The sequence below is a fragment of the Octopus bimaculoides genome, chromosome 3 (genome assembly GCF_046866305.1).
Source record: "Octopus bimaculoides isolate indiv1 chromosome 3, ASM4686630v1, whole genome shotgun sequence".
NCBI lineage: Eukaryota > Metazoa > Mollusca > Cephalopoda > Octopoda > Octopodidae > Octopus > Octopus bimaculoides.
In genome coordinates, this window is record NC_142930.1 from 78,081,579 (window position 1) to 78,100,537 (window position 18,959).

The following is an 18,959-nucleotide window of genomic DNA, read 5'->3' on the forward strand; positions in this document are numbered from 1 at the left end:
AAACTTCTGCAGCACCACCTTGAAAGCTAGAGTGGGCAACCACTATTCCAGCTTCAAGTCCCAAGCAAAATCCAGCAGTAGGTCTTCTCAGCTTGTCCATAAACTCAAGAACAAATCAATTTCTTACACTTTAAAGTGATCCATAGTCATCCATGCTAAACCATATACCAGCTATAACAACAAGCGAGATCTTGGCATAACTGAAGTCTTATTTATTATGCAATCCACTGACTGTCTCAATGAATGTAATAGCATAATTTTTACATGCAGACACAGATTGTGTAACCTTCAATTTGGACAACCTTTTTGTTAGCATTTATTAACTGGTAATATTTCAAGATGTTCAATTTGAATTTCGCTAATTTTGGATAGCCTTGATAACATTGTGTTAACATATATTTACAAGGATGTTAATATTAATTTTAATGATATTTTCTATATATATATGTACATGCGCGTGTGTGTGTGTGTGTGTGTGTGTGTGTGTGTGTGTGTGTGTGTGTGTATATATATATATATATATATATATATATATATACATACACATATCATATATGCTAATGCAATAAAAACAACTGTTGACATAATAAGGAGAGGTCTTTATTATATTAAGATATAATTTTCTCTATGCATTTTTTTGTTGTTAAATAATCTGAATTTCTTGAAATTCTGCAAAAGGATATTGGGATTTACCTGTACTTGATAAGACTAAGTAAAATCACTGTCTTTCACACATACAGGCTTGTCCTTTCAGGTGTCAAATAAAAAGCACTTGTACTGGCGCTGCATAAACACAACCATGCCGGTGGCATGTAAAAAAGCACCCAGCACACTCTCTTAAGTGGTTGGTGTTAGGAAGGCATCTAGTCATAAAAACCATGCCACAACAGACAATTGTAGTCTGAACAGCTCCCAGTTCCATGTCAAACTGTCCAACAAATATCAGCATAGAAAACAGATATTAAACGATGATGATGATAATGAATGAGCTTAGCAATCTAGCCTCTTTTCATATCCCATAGCATTTGGATTTAATTTAGCAGTAGTTCAACAGCCAGCAGAGAGATTAGCATCTAATTTAGTGTCACACACAAATTTTTCTGTATTTATGAAATTGGTTAAGATATTTTTAAGTATAACTTTTGTGTGTGTGTGCATGTATATGTGAATACTAAAAGTTATCCAATATGCCATGGAGGCAAGAGCATTAAGACAGATACAAAGTGATAGACAGATAGATATTCTGAGCAATTAAGTAGGAATTTTTGGTGTGTATACCTAATAATAACAGTATGCATTAATTTTTTAACTTTAGTTTTTGATAGCACTCTGAGGATAACAACTCATAACAGAGTTTAACAGACATTTGAAATTTAGGGTGTGTGTGTGTGTGTGTTTGTATATTTAAGATACATTTAAGATTTTTTTCCAGAAATTGTAATTTTATTTTCAAAAGTCCCAGCATCAAATGGTTACAAACACTTTAGATAAAGTCAACTTACCTCAAAAGAGACTGTCAAATTACGCTTTAAAGCTATTTCATGGACTAGACTAATTTCAGATTTTAATTGGTCTTTATCTACATAGGGAAATAAAAAACTTAAATCATAAAAGATTCGAGACAGGAATCTAAATATTTATTACTTTGTGTTAAAATCAGTTTGTTTTTAAATATATTTATATGATTAATATCAAGCAGTGAGCTGGTAGAATTGTTAGCATGTCAGGCAAAATGCTTAGCAGCAGTTTGTCTGTCTGTACACTCTGAGTTCAAATTCTGCTAGGGTCGACTTTGCCTTTCATCCTTGTGGGGTCAATAAAATAAGTACCAGCTGAGTAATTGACTTACCTCCTCCCCTGAACTTGCTGGCCTTGTGCCAAAATTTAAAACCAATATATTTACATGATTAATTTTACTGCTTCTACAGAATCTACTTCCAGTGTCACTTTGGAATATAACAATGCAAGTTCACAAAAGCAGGTAAAGAAAGAGAACTCATAACAGATGAGTTGGGCTGAGATATGTTTCAGATCAGAATAAGGAGTTTAATTCATTAGTCTATGGTTAAAAATATTCAACAACGCCAGGCAAAAATGTCTTGTAAGTGTTTAGCTTCAGCCATTCACATTCTGAGTTAAAACCATTCTAAAGTACACTTTGTTTTTAATCCTTCCAGGACTGATAAAATAAAATACCAGCCAGGTAGTAACGGGGGCAGTATAATCAACTACACCCCACTTGATAAATTTTTGGTCTTGTGTTTATGTTAGAAACATTTATTATCATTATCCTTATAAACATCTTAATGCTTGTTTTCTAATGGTGACATTAGCTTCACTGCCACTGAAATTAATCTGCGTAGATACCAATGGATCATACTTTAAATTGTTTCTGAAGCATTAAGTAGAGAGAAGTCAAATATCTTCTTGAATAAAATACTAACCTATCTAACATAGGCAACTTTCCCAGTTATATATACAGAGGTAAGAGGTAAATGAATTAAGAACTGGCTTACATAAATAAATTGCTTGGTGCCAGTAACTACTGACTTCAGCCATAGCGTAGCTTCAGTTACAATATATCATGACATTTAACATGCAGACATACAGATAAACAAAGGAAAGTTAGAATTACAATCTGGTAATGATTGTCACATGGAAATACCTTCAGTGTTTGATTCCTCAATAACTTCTTTCTTTTTTGTGTTAACAATTGGTTCATTGTGCAAGACTTGAAGTGCTTTAGCAGCAGCGTTATGCCGGGCAGCTTGGCGGGTTAAACCTTCACCACTGAATTCATGATGACCAACTTTTAGAGAGACATAACTCATTTTAGAAACCCTGGGGAAATGATACCTACAAATAAAATCAAAAGGAGTATATTTTAAGATTTCAATAAATAATTGCCGGAAACTGCTATAATTTCCATTAAACTCAAAGATATCTTTCAGCTACATTTTTAACTATTAATGAATCTGTACAACTGCAGAGAAATAAAATAGCTTGGGATTCATTCCCAAGTTCTAAGAAGAATTCATATTGACAAAGGATATGATTTTTAAAAAGTTGATATAAACTGAAGAATTATCAAAAAGTAGCATGAAGGAAAATCAAAATATGTAAGAATATCATATGTAGTTCATATCAACACTTTAAGAGCTATGATTTACAGAATAATCTAACAATTGCTCATGAGAAAGACCCTTCATAAAGCTTGAAATTTGTTAATATTTCTGTATATGTTTTTCAGCAAAACATATGAAATAAATGTAGTTTAACAAATAACCAAGATGGGAACACCACTCCACAATTAATATGTAATACAAAAAGTCCTCATTTCAGAAATACAGAATTGTATGAACAATCTATTAGGTCATTAAGAGTTAAATGCCTGATTTTCTTATGCACCAAGTTTGACAGTCGTTAACTTTAATACTTTATTGTGACAATTCTTTATTTTACAACATTGAAGGATTAAATCATCACTTTTTGAAATGCAATCCATGGTGTCTGATTATATTATGAGTTTTCTCATGTAAATCAATTATTGTAAACCCATGGATAGATAAAAATTTCATGTTGTTTATGAATATGAGTTCTATTGTGGAACCAATGCATCCCAGACAGCTCCAAACATCAATGAGGTGTTTGGTGAAGATGTGACAAATGAGTGCACTGTATGCCGATGGTTTGAGAAGTTCCGGTCTGGGGATTTTACTCTTGAAAATCAACCCTGTGGTAGACCTGAGACCAAGGTGGATAATGATGAGCTGGAAACTGTAGGTTTGATGTTTCGATTTCAACTGTATTGGACCATCTGAAACAAATCAGCAAGGTAAAGAAGCTGGACGAGTACCATATGAACTGAACAAGCATCAAATGAAACATCATGTTGAAACTTGATGTTCTTTGCTGTCACGTCATAAAAGCAAACCATTTTTGCATCATATTGTAATGTATGATGAAAAATGGATTCTTTTCAACAAAAGCAAGCATTCTGCACGGTGGTTAGATAGAGATGAAGTGCCAAAACACAATCCAAAAAAGAATATTCACCAAAAAAAAGCTAATGGTGTCTGTTTGTGTGGTCCAGCACTGGTGTCATCCACTACAGCTTCATGAGACCTGGTAAGTCAATTACAGTAGATGTATGCATCAACCAAATGGATGAAATGATGAGTGAACTTGCAATTAAACAACTGAGATTGGTCAATTCTCTTGCAAGACAATGCTCGACCATATGTAGTACAAAGAACACTACTCAGTTACAGGAACTGAACTTGGAAGTACTCTGCCATCTACCATATTCACCAGATCTTGCACCAACTGACTATCATGTTTTCTTGGCAACTTTTCACAAGAAAAAAACTTCAAATATGAAGAAGATGCAAAACAGCCTTTCGTGATTTCATCATCTCTTGCTCTCCAAAATTCTTCACTGCCAGCATAAATAAGCTACTGATAAAATGGGAAAAATGTGTTGATAATTTAGGTGCATACTTTGATTAACTGCATTGCTTTTTGTTGAGACAAAGTAAAATAAACTTTCAGTTAAAAATTGGACATTTTATTCTTAATGACCTGATACAAATCTCTACATTTCTCATGATCAGTTGATAACAAGATAACTTGCACAAATAATCTCATTATAGGGGTACAATTAGGTGGTGAATGGTGACTTGGAAACAGAATATGCAGGACAATCACCAAGGTTGAGAGTGAGGTAGTGGAGCCTATTTCTCCCCTCACTAAAAGCCATTCACACCCAACATCATCTATGAATGTGATATGAACTAATTTTAATGTGAGAAAATGCATGTCTACCAAAAGGCCACACTTTGGGCTTGATACCCACTCTGCATTGGACTTGATGTTCCTCCATTAGCAATATCTTGGCAATAAGCTTGCTATGATGACTGTTATTGATTACAAGAGAAGTCTGAGAAAATAATAAAACCTAATAATGAGCTATATAAAATTTATTTGTAAATCAGTTTAATTCTTTGTTTCTTTTTGGTAAAGTCATTGACCACTTTGGTATAAAATGTAAATGCACCACACTCTACTTTCATCTTCTTCATAAGGTTTTCATTTATGGAAATGAAGACCAAATTACTCAATCCCTCTTCACTTTGAGAACACTTCATATAATTATTTATTTGCTTTAATAAAGAAAGTAGTTTCTCACGGGAAGTAGATATGGCAGGTATGGTCACAATCAGGCATAAAAATTTTGTTACTTAGGTCAGATTTGATTTAATTCAAGCTTCCATATTATGTCAGCAACTTCTTGGTTGTTTGACACTTGCTTTGTAAAATCTCATTCAATATGTTTTTATAGATATCCAAAAATGAAAATGCTTCCATCCAAACTTTTGATGGTAAAAATCTGAAATCAAAGATTTTAAACAATGGTGTTTTAAATTTTTGCTCAATGTGAACAATAACTTCATGCAAAAGGTTGTTAAAGAAAGTTCTTAAAACAGCTTCTGGCTCTTGATGTTAACCACATTTCTCTGGTGGTTCAGCAACATCATCCATAACTCAGCAGTAAAATTCTTCAGATTTGTTCTTGATAGTGTAATGAGTCACAGTTGGGGCATGCAATCTTGACATGAACACCACCCCCTTTTTTTTTCAACCCATCAGTTTGCAGGAAATCATAATATCAGTTAGAACATTACCTAAAGTGTTATTGAGAATTACACTTTTTCTCCAGTTGAGCAGTTTAGTGCTGGATACCTACCAAAACTCTCATGGCATTCAAAGAGAACACAACTCAGCTCTAACTAAACAAATCAAGGACAAAGTTTCAACAAGATTCAGCAGTTTCGCATCTTGAAGATAACTAATTGTTTAGCAATCACAGTTAAGTTGATCCCTATATCTTAGTCTCTATACCAGTGAGGATTTGACAATTTATGTATGTATTCATGTTCAGCCTTCCTTTAAATAAATCTGAAGTTAAATATTCAAGAGTTTTGCTTCTGTTTGTAATATATGTAGCCAGCCTAATCTCACATCACAATTATTACAATAATTACACCTACTGCAACAGTATCAACCAACTGTTTTTTGAAGTTTTCAACCTCACGAATGCACCTTGAAATGTCGAGTAGACTTTTTTGAAGAATTAAAAACAGAATCTCTGAACCACTCAATATCAAAAAAAATTAATTTAAACTGAAAATCTTCTAGGATTGCAATGAATCATCTTGCCTGTGCTAATTCTGAAGCACTCCAATCCTCTGGGTTTTTTAATATAGTTGAAAATAGCTTAGAAAACACAGTAATTTTGTTTAGACAAAATGGATACTTGTTGAGATGAATAATTCCAACATGTCTCAGATAACTTTGGAAATCACCTAACAATTTCATCCAGTAGGGCTATTCAAGCCATCAACTTAGAGTAAAAACATCAGTGCTTCAGGAGAAAATATGTCAACAGTGTGTCTGCTGGTTTAACATAACAAGAAAACAAGCAGTAAAAAAATTTGCTTTTCTCTGCCTTTCTCTCTCTTGACTACTCACTCATTTGTTTTGTCTATCTTTTAGATACTCCCTTCTCAAAAAGAATAATAGAACTCTCTTACTTACAATGACTAAAAGCAAGCAGAAAAAAAAAGTTGCCTTTCTCTGTTTTTCTCTCTCTTGACCACTCATTTGTTTTTTCTTTTACATTCCCTCTTCCTTTTGAAGAGGGAGCAAGAAAGCAAATATTTACTGCTTTTCCTTCTTTTCTAAGCAAACAGGCATTTTCTTTACTTATGCTTATTAAATATCAGTTGTTTACAATTCATACTAACAAATGAAAGAATGGGAAATACAAAAAAAAAAAAATACAAGTACAATGAGAATAGTGAAAATTATCAATAATTTATATAATACAGAAATTACTTATCCTGGAAAAATAGTAAGGCATGCAGTGCATGCATTACATACGATAAGTCCTTTGTCCCTGGTGCAGGATGTCATAACAATTATGTGATCTGAGTTTGAAAGGTTTTTTTTTTGTTTTCAAAGTTTCAAAACCATTAGGATGAAATTATGTAAAACATGAGTTGAAAATATGCTTTCAGCCAACAATGGACTTTACCCATGAACAGAAGAAGTGAGGTTTGATCTGAGAACATTGGTTTTCATAGTTGAAATAGAAACAAAAAGACATGCGAAAACCATTCTAGCATTAGAAAATCAACATTAAAACAGGGATTATGATAGGACTCTAGTTGATTCAAAGATATATGGGAAGCTAGTACTATAAGCCATTTGAAATGTTATGATGGCATACTTGAATATGAAAAGAAGTGAAGAACAATATTGCTTAAATTATCAACATTCATCTTTTATCTTTTTTCTTTTACTTGTTTCAGTCATTAGACTGCCTTGAAATTTTAGTTGAATGAATTGACCCTAGTACTTATTTTTTAAACCCGGTACTTACTCTACCAGCCCCTTTTGCTGAACCGCTAAGTTACAGGGATGTAAATATATACCAACACCAGTTGTCAAGTGGTGATGGACACACACACACACACACATATATATATATATATATATATATATATATATATATATATATATATATATATATAATATATATATATATGACGAACTTCTTTCAGTTTCTATCTATCAAATCCACTCACAAGGCTTTGGTCAGCCTAAGGTGCAGTGGGACTGAACCCAGAACCAAGTGGTTTGGAAGCAAGCTTCTTACCACACAGCAATGCCTGCGCCTATTCTGTATGAATAATTTTTTACAAGTTTGAAAAATGTTGAACAAACCTTAAAAATAAACCAAAAATACTGTGTTGTTTAGTTTGAAGTTATTCACCAAATGTAAAATTAACTTTTTGTCATAAAAATATGAAAAGCCTCTAATGCTCAAGTAGAAGGTTTGTTGTGAGAGTTTTGAAAAATGGCTTGAATTGTGGCTGATTAAGAATGATTCCCCCCTAACTAAGAAACGAACATGTGTTTAGATGACCAAGGATGGAGTTTTTCACATTTTTACTATCATGAATCAGTATGTGAACAAGCACACCATAATAGATGCTTTGGACAAAGAGTGTTGAGTGGAAGACATCAGAATTAAAATTAAGAAAAAGGATTTACCTAGATTTACTTTTTATAGTACTAAATTATAAAATATGTAAGTAACACCGCACCAGAAATCAAGTCTTTGAATGAAAGAAAATCTACATTTAACTGTACCTTTGATTGTAATATCCTCTATAATCATAGTTGTGGGGTGTGGGAGAATAAAATGGATGGCGATGTTCAAATGTTTTGTAAATGGCTGGTTCACCCCTTTTCATTGCAAGGGCATTCAGTTCAACAGTGGGTGTGATGGTGTTAGCTGGAAATATCGAAAGAAAAATTATTTTTTTATATTTGTGGATGGTCATTTGTTTTTTGCCAATTAAACACACACACTATTTATTCGACCTTCACTTTAGTTTCTATTTGTATTATTTTTAGTTTATACATCTGTCAAATTTCTTTCATCACACATTCTGTGAACCCATCAGTAACTCTTTGTCCCATGTGTCTCCTCTTGTTCTGCTTATTCCATTTTGTCCATTATTTATTTTTTAACTTAGTCTAATTTTTGCATTTATAAACATGAAATCAATAATGTCCTACAACTTGAGTTATAGGGAATAGTACTGAGGCTTTTGCCATCATACAGTGTGTCAAAGAAATGGTACAGATGGACAAATCAATAGGGTGTCAATTTACCAACTGAATAGCCAAAAATTTGCATCCTACAAATGCTATGTTGTGACCATGCAAAATCACTACTAAGTTTAAAGGATATAGTTGACAGAAAGCCTCTAGATGTTTAAAAAAAAAAAAAAAAAAGCAGGCTGATATGCACAAGGTATCATTGCATGAAAACTATTTTGAGCAGTGCTTCTATAACCCTATAAAATATGGACTGCAACAACAGTGTGAAGAACAAGTCAATTAAGCAGTTATTCCCCTTCTCCAGTTTATTGACAAAGGTTTGACTTCTTCAACCAGAAAAACAGAAATTAAACTGAGACAGACACAATATAGTGGGAGCTTATTATCACACAATAATGCTCATATGTCTTAAACTAGATATTTCAAATCATAAAGATGTGAAATTAAAGTGTACCAAGAATATCTAAAAAGATAATGTAGAAGCAAAATTTAAAAGAACAAATAAAAACAAAAATTACATTTAGACTGTTACATGATATACATTAATCTTTCTATTTTGTTGTTTCTTGGGAGAGTCATTATGCCAACAATAACACATGCACAGGTTCAATTTCACTTCTTTATTGTTTGCTTAATGTGCTCATTAAACAATCAATCAGTTGTTTGTTAGTCAAAGTTCTCTTGTTGCTGCTTGTGGCCTTTTCAGTAACTTAGTAACTTTCCCACTCACTTCAAGATCTCCTCTGTGTCTGTCTGAGAATTGGTCTTATGTCTGAGTGTGTATGCACACTCTAAACCCATAAATCTTCAGCAAACAAGAGACTGACCAAGAACAAAAAGGACAAAAGGCCAAACACTTACAGAGGTCATGGATGGCTAGTGCACACATGCAACCACACACACACACACACACACACACAAACCCTTTGTTTACTCTCATCCTAACTTCCTCTTCTAAGCAAGCACACATACAAGCATGCATAGACAGAGACATCAGACCAATTCTCAGACAGACTCATAGCAGACCTTGGAGCAAAAAGGGAAGTCATTAAGTCACTGAAAAGGTTGCAAATAGCAATGAGAGAACTTTGACTAACAAACAGCTGAAGGATTGTTTAACCAGTATATTAAACAAATGAGTGATTAGTTAGTTGGCTGGTTAGGTATTTAACCAATTGCCTAACAATAAGTGGAATTGAATCCGTGCATATTATTATTATTATAATGACACTCTCAAGATACAGAAAATTTGTTTCAACACACAAATTCACATAAAGAATCAAGCAAACCTAATACAAAAAGGAATTAATTTTATATATTTCTAATAAATCTTTAGATACTACATAGTAACAGTGTGCATCAGTGCATTTACATAACTGCAAGTGAAATTTCTAGCTGTAAGCAAGAGAAACAATTGTAAGCATTCAATGTTTTGCTAGTTTGCTGTAGATACATATATTTCAATGAGCGTTTAACCCTTTTGTTACCAAACTACCCAAAACCAGCTGAAATGACATATTCATATTTTCATGAGAATTTCAGCACAAATTTCAATAGTGTATTCATGAAAATACTTGGCTTCACTATTCTTTTACTTGTTTCAGTCATTTGACTGTGGCCATGCTGGAGCACAGCCTTTAATTGAACAAATGGGACCCTAGGACTTATTTATGTAAGCCTAGTACTTATCCTATTGGTCTTTTTGCCAAACTGTGAAGCTATGGGGACATAAACACACCAGCATTGGTTATCAAGGGATGGTGGTGGTGGTGGTGGTGGTGGGGGACAAACACAGACACACACAAATATATAAACTGCTTTCCCCCATTCCAGGGTCACACAGGCCCTCTCCTCCGACACCCACTCCTCCCACACCGTCAGCACGCTGAAAGGTAGGTCTGGTGAGATTGTTGAGATGCTTGAACGGAGACGGGTAGATTTGTGCTGCATCCAAGAAGTAAGATAGAGAAGAGGTTTCGCGAGGTTCTTCACAGGCAAAGAACACAGATACAAGATATTCTGGGCAGGGAACATTGACGGGGTCGGGGCGTGGGAATACTCCTAGCAGAGAAATGGGTGGATAAGGTAATTGAGGTAGTCAGAATATGTGACAGAGTACTTAAGATTAGACTAGTGCTTCATCATAAGTTAGTTACCATTATCTCGGCCTATGCTCCTCAACTGGGGCTACCGGATAGGCAGAAAGACCAGTTCTACGACACCCTCCTGCAAACTACCTCATTGACAAATGACAGGGACCTTCCCTTTGTGGCTGGTGATTTCAATGGTCATGTTGGACATCATGCAGGGGGCTTCCATGGCATTCATGGAGGCTATGGATTTGGTTCCCGCAATGAGGAGGGAACCAGACCGCTGGAGTTCTGATGCAAGCGATCTTATGGTTTGCAATACCAACTTCAGGAAACCTGCCTGTCACCTAGTCACCTACCGTTCCGGCAGACACTCTAGCCAAATCAACTACATCCTCACCAGAAATAGGGAAAGAGGGCGGCTTATAAATGCCAAAACCTTCCCTGGCAAAGAATGTACCCCTCAACACAGATTAGTAGTTAGCGACGTCGGGATCAAGGCAAAAAGGATGCCCACAAGTAGACCGGCTTGGAGGAGATGGGTTTGGAAACTTAAAAATCCTGCGAATGGACAGAGATTTAGAGATATACTACTTGAAGCATTTGACGAAATAGAAGGGGATATAGCATCATACAACGTGGAAGACAACTGAAGGTTTGTACGGGACAACCTGCTGAGAGCCACTGACCAGATCTGTGGCTGGCGTAAAGTCCCCTCTCGACCCAAGGTAATGTGGTAGTGGAACAATGTGGTTGACACGGCTATAAGACAAGAGAAACAGGGTTGGAAAGACTGGAAGAATGGTGGTAGCAGGGAATTGTATCAGACTGCCAGAAGGGCAGCTAGGAGAAAGGTTTACTTAGCCAGAGGGGAAGCAGATAAGAAAAAGTTTGCCAATGTTCTGTGCCGTGAGGACCAAAGACTTGAAGTCTTTCATGTTGCAAGACAGTGTGTGAGAGAGAATCGTGATGTCGTGGGAGAGAAATGTGTTCACATGGATGATGGTACACTTGCACTAAATGAGGCTGCAAAGAAAGAGGTTTAGAGATGCGACTACGAAAGATCGCTCAATAAAGAGAATGAATGGGAGAAAGAGAGTTTGCCGAATGTCGACCCAACAGATGGACCAGCTATCCGAATTGACAGTACCATGGTAGATAAAACAATTCAGAGTATGAAGACAGGGAAAGCCCCCGGACCATCAGGAATCACTGCAGAGATGCTCAAAATATCTGGCAGTGTCGGGTATAGCCTAGTCACCCGTATTTTTAACCAGGTGATACACGAAGGAGTCATACTCAATGACTGGTGTAGCAGCACCATAGTCAACTGCTACAAAGGTAAAGGTGATGCTTTAGATACAAATAATTACAGAGGTATCAAGTTGTTAGATCAGGTCATGAAAGTCACGGAGACGGTCATAGCCCAACTAATTAGGGAGCAAGACAGGTTAGATGAGATGCACTTTGGGTTCGTGCCAGGGCAAAGCACTACTGATGCTATATTTCTGGTAAGACAGCTGCAGGAGATATACCTAGCCAAGGATAAACCTCTGTACCTGGCTTTCGTTGACATGGAGAAAGCTTTTGACAGGGACCCCTGATCCCTTATCTGGTGGTCAATGAGGAAACTAGGGATAGAAGAATGGTTAGTGAGAGCTGTGTGAGCCATGTACAAGGACACTGTCAGTAGGGTGAGGGTTGGCAATAAGTACAGTGAAGAATTCCAGGTAGAGGCAGGGGTCCTCAGCCCCCTCCTATTTATCATAGTCCTCCAGGCAATAACAGAGGAATTCAAGACAGGATGCTCTTGGGAGCTCCTCTATGCTGATGAACTTGCACTAATTGCTGAGTCACTATCAGAACTAGAGGAGAAGTTTCAGGTGTGGAAGCAGGGACTAGAATCGAGGGCCTTAGAGTCAATCTAGCTAAAACCAAAGTCCTAATAAGTAGGAAGGTAGACAAAACACAACCCCCTTCAGGTAGATGGCCCTGCTCGATATGTAGAAAAGGTGTAGGTAGAAACTCTATACGATGTACCCAGTGCAAGCTATGGACACATAAGAGGTGCAGCAATATCAAAGGCAGGTTAACTAGGAAGTTAGTTTTTATATGTGGCAGATGTTCAGGTGCAATAAACACTGAAAATGTGCAGAAAACAACTTCTGTCACATTCCAGGGAGAAAAACTGGACGTAGTTGATAGCTTCCAATATTTGGGTGACCAAGTTAGTAGTGGAAGTGGGTGCACTGAAAGTGTAGCTGCTAGAATAAGAATAGCCTGGGCAAAGTTCGGAGAGCTCTTACCTCTGCTGGAGACAAAGGGCCTCACACTCAGAGTAAAAGGCAGACTGTATGACGCATGTGTATGAACAGCCATGCTACATGGCAGTGAAACATGGGCTGTGACTGCTGAGGACATGCGTAAGCTCGCAAAGAATGAAGCCAGTATACTCCGATGGATGAATAATGTCAGTGTGCAAACTCGACAGAGTGTAAGTATCTTGAAAGAAAAGCTGAACATAAAAAGCATCAGTTGTGGTGTGCAAGTGAGACGATTGCGCTGGTATGGACATGTGGCGAGAATGGATGGGGATAGCTGTGTGAAAAAGAGCTACACCCTAGCAGTTGTGGGAACCCGTGGAAGAGGCAGGCTCAGAAAGACTTGGGATGAGGTGGTGAAGCACGACCTCTGAACATAGGCCTCACCGAGGCAATGACTTGTGACCGAGACCTTTAGAAATATGCTGTGCATGAGAAGACCCGGCAAGCCAAGTGAGACCAAAATCCAAGGCCTCTGCCAGGGATGTAGCCAGCCCACACGCGTAACATTCCTTCATTGGACACTAAATTCTGCTTGTGGAGACCTGTTGAGGCAAGTGAAATCGAAATTGAACTAAATTTGTAGACTGGTACCTATGCCAGCGTCTCTTCATTGAACACTAAACTCGGCTTGCGAAGACCTGTTGGGGCAAGTGAAAGTGAAATCGTGATGGCACCTGTACCAGTAGATCACCCAAGGCACCGTCTGAGCGTAATTGTTGCGAGAGCACCAGCACAAGTGCCAGGAAGGCGACGTTGGTAACGATCACGCTCAACTGGTGCTATTTACGTGTCACTGGCACGTGAAAAGACATTCGAGCGAGTTCGTTGCCAGTACTGCTGGACTGGCTCCTGTGCAGGTGGCATGTAAAATACACCATTCTGAGCATGGCTGTTACCAGCACCTGCTGACTGGCCTTCGTGCCGGTGGCATGTAAAAGCACCCAGTACACTCTTGGAGTGGTTGGCGTTAGGAAGGGCATCCAGCTGTAGAAACTGCCAAATCAGATTGGAGCCTGGTGTAACCATCTGGTTCACCAGTCCTCAGTCAAATCATCCAACCCATGCTAGCATGGAAAGCATACGTTAAACGACGATGATGATACAATGGGCTTCTTCCAGTTTCTGTCTACCAAATCCACTCACAAGGCTTTGGCTGGCCTGAGGCTATATTAGAAGACACTTGCCGAAGGTACCATGCAGTGGGGCATAACCCAGAATCATGTGGTTGGGAAGCAAGCTTCTTACACACTGTCCACCATTATTGTATGTGATACTGAGAGTTGTGAATTTTTGGAGATCTTTTTATCATTTTTCTCCACTTTGATATTCTGAAATGTTTCAATGGATGCCAGTTTCATGTTGTCAAGGAGAGTTTCGATTCAGAGTTTCTTCAACAGAAGACAGAAAAATCTAAGAAAATATATGCCAAACATTAAAACCATGCATGTAATAATGAAAGCGAAACAATTCTGACTAGTTCCAATAGTAATAAAAAAAAAAACGTGAATTTGCACCTGAATATAGTAAGAATTGAAAATCTATTTTTTGTAGTTATACCTAGGAAGATATTAGACCTAGTCACAGTCTTTCCAAGGAAATGAAACCATTTTGTTTATTTTTTCCTTTGAATTGGTTACTGCAGGAAGTAATTATTACACGGAATGTACGGAAGAGGAAAAAAAATAATTTGAGGTTCCCACATACTTGGAAGAAAGTTAGAAATCTGAGCGCTTTTAGGAATAATGTGTGTTATATATATATATATATATATTTTATTATATGTATTTATTTTCTCCTAATCAATAAATAACTCAGACAAAATAAATTGGTTAATAGATACCAGGGTAGCAAAGATCACAAAATGACTGTGGTGTAACTCCTGTTTATGAGGTAGAAACTCCTTGTTATTTTGGGTACTTGAGTATATATAAATTTAGTGAATGGAGTAAAACGCATATGTTAACTGCATACTTTTATTTCCAACATGTTTCGAAGATTACAAATTATACCTTCCATAGGAATAGGTGATGTTGATAAGAATGTAATCTTCTCTTCAGGGAAATGCATGGGAACCAGCTTAAACGCAAGACATTTTAACTGAATATGAGAACTGTAGTTGGAGAAGAATGTTATGTAATTTATTTGAAAAAGCCGTTGGAGATTAGGACGCTACCAGACAGTACGTTGGGCAAGAAGGGAAGAAAAGAAGGAAAGAAAAAAAGAAAGAAAATTCAGTGTAAAGTTGGGAGATAATAAGATGATTTAAATCCGATAAAAATTGGAGAGGAATGTTATGTAAATAATGGGATCATAAAAGGGGAGTTAATCTTGTATTTCTACAAAAAGTGCAGAGATAAATGTATATAATCATATATACTCATGTATACGCACATATATACACACATACATACACTCGTATAAATACATATATATATATATATATATGTGTGTGTGTGTTTGGGTGTGTGTGTGTATATATCTATATATATAAAGATGAGAATGTGTCTGTGTGAATCCCTAAAACTCGAGAACTACACAACCAATTTCATTCAAAATTCACACATGCCTTACTTCGGGTCCATGTAGTGTCTTAAGCCAAAAAATTTTTTAACTTCTTGCATAGTTTGAGCCCACAGCAATATCATATCTCCTCCACTATTTCAATATTACGTGTCAAAAGTGAAACAATAACATCACTCTACTGTAATGTCAGTATATATATATGCTGAGACACCCTTCGGTCATGATTGACCATGGGATCGCACAAGCAGTCGCCCATGCATACCGGCCTCCCCTCTCCACGCCATCAGTGTTATCCATGGGAAAGGCAAAGACCGATACAGCTTCACACCTGTGATGTCACAACTCATTTCTACAGCTGAGTGAACTGAAGCGATGTGAAATAAAGTGTCTTGCTCAAGAACACAACACGCAGCTCGGTCCAGAATTCGAACTCACAACAATCGTAAGCCATGCGCCTTCAAACACACACACACACATACATACATACATACATACATACATACATACATATATATATATATATATATATATATATATATATATATATACATACATACAGGGGTTGGACAAAATGATGGAAACACCTAGCATCATAATTTTGAAATATCTATAAAACAGTCAAAAGCTTATTTATGTTTTTTGATTTACTATTAGTGCTGCTGAATATGTTTTGCTAAAATTGTTGTTTCTTTTCAGATATTGCCAGGAAAGGGTAATTAAAATTCATTAAAATGACATATCTGCAGGACTTTCAAAAAGGTTAAATTGTTGGAGCTCGTATGGCAGGTGCTAGGGTAACGAAAACAGCAAAAATATTAGGTATATCAAGAAGTACTATCTCAAGAATAATGACAGCCTTTGAGAAAGAGGGAAAAACCTGCTCATCAAAACTCCAGAAGAAAACCAAAACCTTCAGAAAGGGTCCATCGGACTCTTACACGAATTGTTAGAAAGGATCACAAAAGTACAGCTCCCAAAATTACAGCAGAGCTTAATGACAACCTTGAGAATCCAGTTTCCACAAAAACTGTTTGCTGGGAGCTGCACAAAGCCGGATTTCAGGGGAGGGCTACAATCAGAAAACCACTACTTTCAAAAATAAAAATTGCAAATCGTTTAGAGTGGAGTAAAAGCCTACAGAATTGGTCCCTAGAGCAGTGGAAGAATGTTATTTTCTCGGATGAGTCATCCTTTACCTTATTTCTGACCACCGGCCGAGTATACATGTGGAGACAGCCTTCTTCTAACTGTTAAACAGGAAGAAGATTCTGAGATGACTGTGGGGGTCTATATCTTGGAAATCTGCAGGACCAACGGTTTCCCTTCATGGCAGAATTAATAGTCAAGATTATTTAAGTATTTTATCTGATCAAATTCATCCTATGGTTGCAGAACCAATTCACACAGTTAAAGCTGTTATTGAATGGCACAGGGGACATTCTAGTGAAGTTGAGCATCTTACCTGGCCACCACAGTCCCCAGATCTCAATATTTCAACATTATTGAAAATTTCTGGTGCATTTTAGAAAAACAAGTAAGGAGTTGATATCCTCTACCATCATCACTACAAGAATTGGAGACTGCTTTAGCTGAAGAATGGACAAAATTTCGTTTGGAAACAATTCACACTTTGTACAAGTTCATACCGCACAGAATTCAAGCTGTAATTAGTGCCAAAGGCAGTCCTACAACTCTAAGGGGGTTCCCCTTATTTTGTCCAACCCCTGTATATATATATATATATATATATATATATATATATATATATATATATATATATATATATATATATTTACTTGGAGAATGGAGCAACAAATGCAAGAAAAAGCATTTTCGTTGGACTAGATAGCCGTTGTTTTATTATGTGGAGCTTGTGAAATGAGTCAGTGTGGAGGTTTAGGTTATGTAAGAGTCATATTATATATTATGTCTTATATTGGATGCTTCAGACTAGCCCTGAAGGATCGAGGCAAACCTACCACTTACCTATATATATATATATATATATATATATACATATATATATATATATATATATTATATCATTTATACATCATCATCATCATTTAACTTCCGCTTTCCATGCTAGCATGGGTTGGACGATTTGACTGAGGACTGGCGAACCAGATGGCTGCACCAGGCTCCAGTCTGATCTGGCAGAATTTCTACAGCTGGATGCCCTTCCTAACGCCAACCACTCAGAGAGTGTAGCGGGTGCTTTTACGTGTCACCGGCACGAGGGCCAGTAAGATGGTACTGGCAACAGCCATGTTGAAGTGGTGTTTTTTACGTGCCACCTGCGCAGGAGCCAGTCCAGTGGCACTGGCAACGACCTTGCTTGAATGTTTTTTCAAGTGCCAGTAAGACGACGCTGGTAACGATCACATTCGAATGGTGCTTTTTAGGTGCCACTGGCTAGGAAGCCAATCAGCTCCTCTGGCCACAATCACACTTGGATGTTGCTGTTAGCACTCCACTGGCATAGGTGCCAGGCATCAAATTTGCGAATTTGATTTGATTTTGATTTCACTAGCTTCAACAGGTATTCGCAAGCAGAGTTTAGTGTCCAATGAAGGAAAGGTATGCATAAGTGGGCTGGTTACAGCCCAGGCATAGGCCACAGGTTATGGTCACACTTGGCTTGCCAGGTCTTCTCAAGCACTGCATATATCCAAAGGTCTCGGTGACTAGTCATTGCCTTGGTGAGGCCTAATGTTCGTGCTTCACCACCTCATCCCAGGTTTTCCTGGGTCTACCTCTTCCACAGGTTCCCTCAACTGCTAGGGTGTGGCACTGTTTCACACAGCTATACTCATCCATTCTCGCCACATGAACATACCAGCATAGTCGTCTCTCTTCCACACCATATCTGATGCTTCTTAGGTCCAACTTTTCTCTCAAGGTACTTACACTCTGTCGAGTATGCACATTGACATTACACATCCATCGGAGCATACTGGCTTCATTCCTTGCGTGCTTACGCATGTCCTCAGCAGTCACGGCCTATGTTTCACTGCCATGTAGCATGGCTGTTTGTACACATGCGTCATACAGTCTACTTTTTGCTCTGAGCAAGAGGCCCTTTGTCACCAGTATATTATATATACAGGGGCACTGGCAACGATCTCACTTGGCTTGCCGGGTCTTCTCACGCACAGCACATTTATATATATATATATATATATATATACAGTGGGGGGAAATAAATATTCGTACATGTCAAAATTCTTTATTTATTTAATTTCTATATATCATCATCATCATCATCATCATCGTTTAACGTCCGCTTTCCATGTTAGCATGGGTTGGACGATTTGACTGAGGACTG

The 18,959-nt window shown here is 37.1% G+C and overlaps 1 protein-coding gene across 4 annotated transcripts in view; it reads right to left on the reverse strand.

Moving 5' to 3' along the window:
- The window catches only part of LOC106880813 (double-stranded RNA-binding protein Staufen homolog), a 179,383-nt gene that overhangs the window by 82,003 nt on the left and 78,421 nt on the right, over positions 1-18,959 (reverse strand). For all 4 annotated transcript variants that reach the window (XM_089349260.1, XM_052966317.2, XM_089349259.1 and 1 more), the window contains 3 exons: positions 8,218-8,362; positions 2,666-2,856; positions 1,503-1,579 (listed from right to left, as the gene is read on the reverse strand). In XM_089349260.1, the coding sequence (XP_089205386.1) occupies positions 1,503-1,579; positions 2,666-2,856; positions 8,218-8,362 (413 nt within the window). The remainder of the gene's footprint in view (positions 1-1,502; positions 1,580-2,665; positions 2,857-8,217; positions 8,363-18,959) is intronic.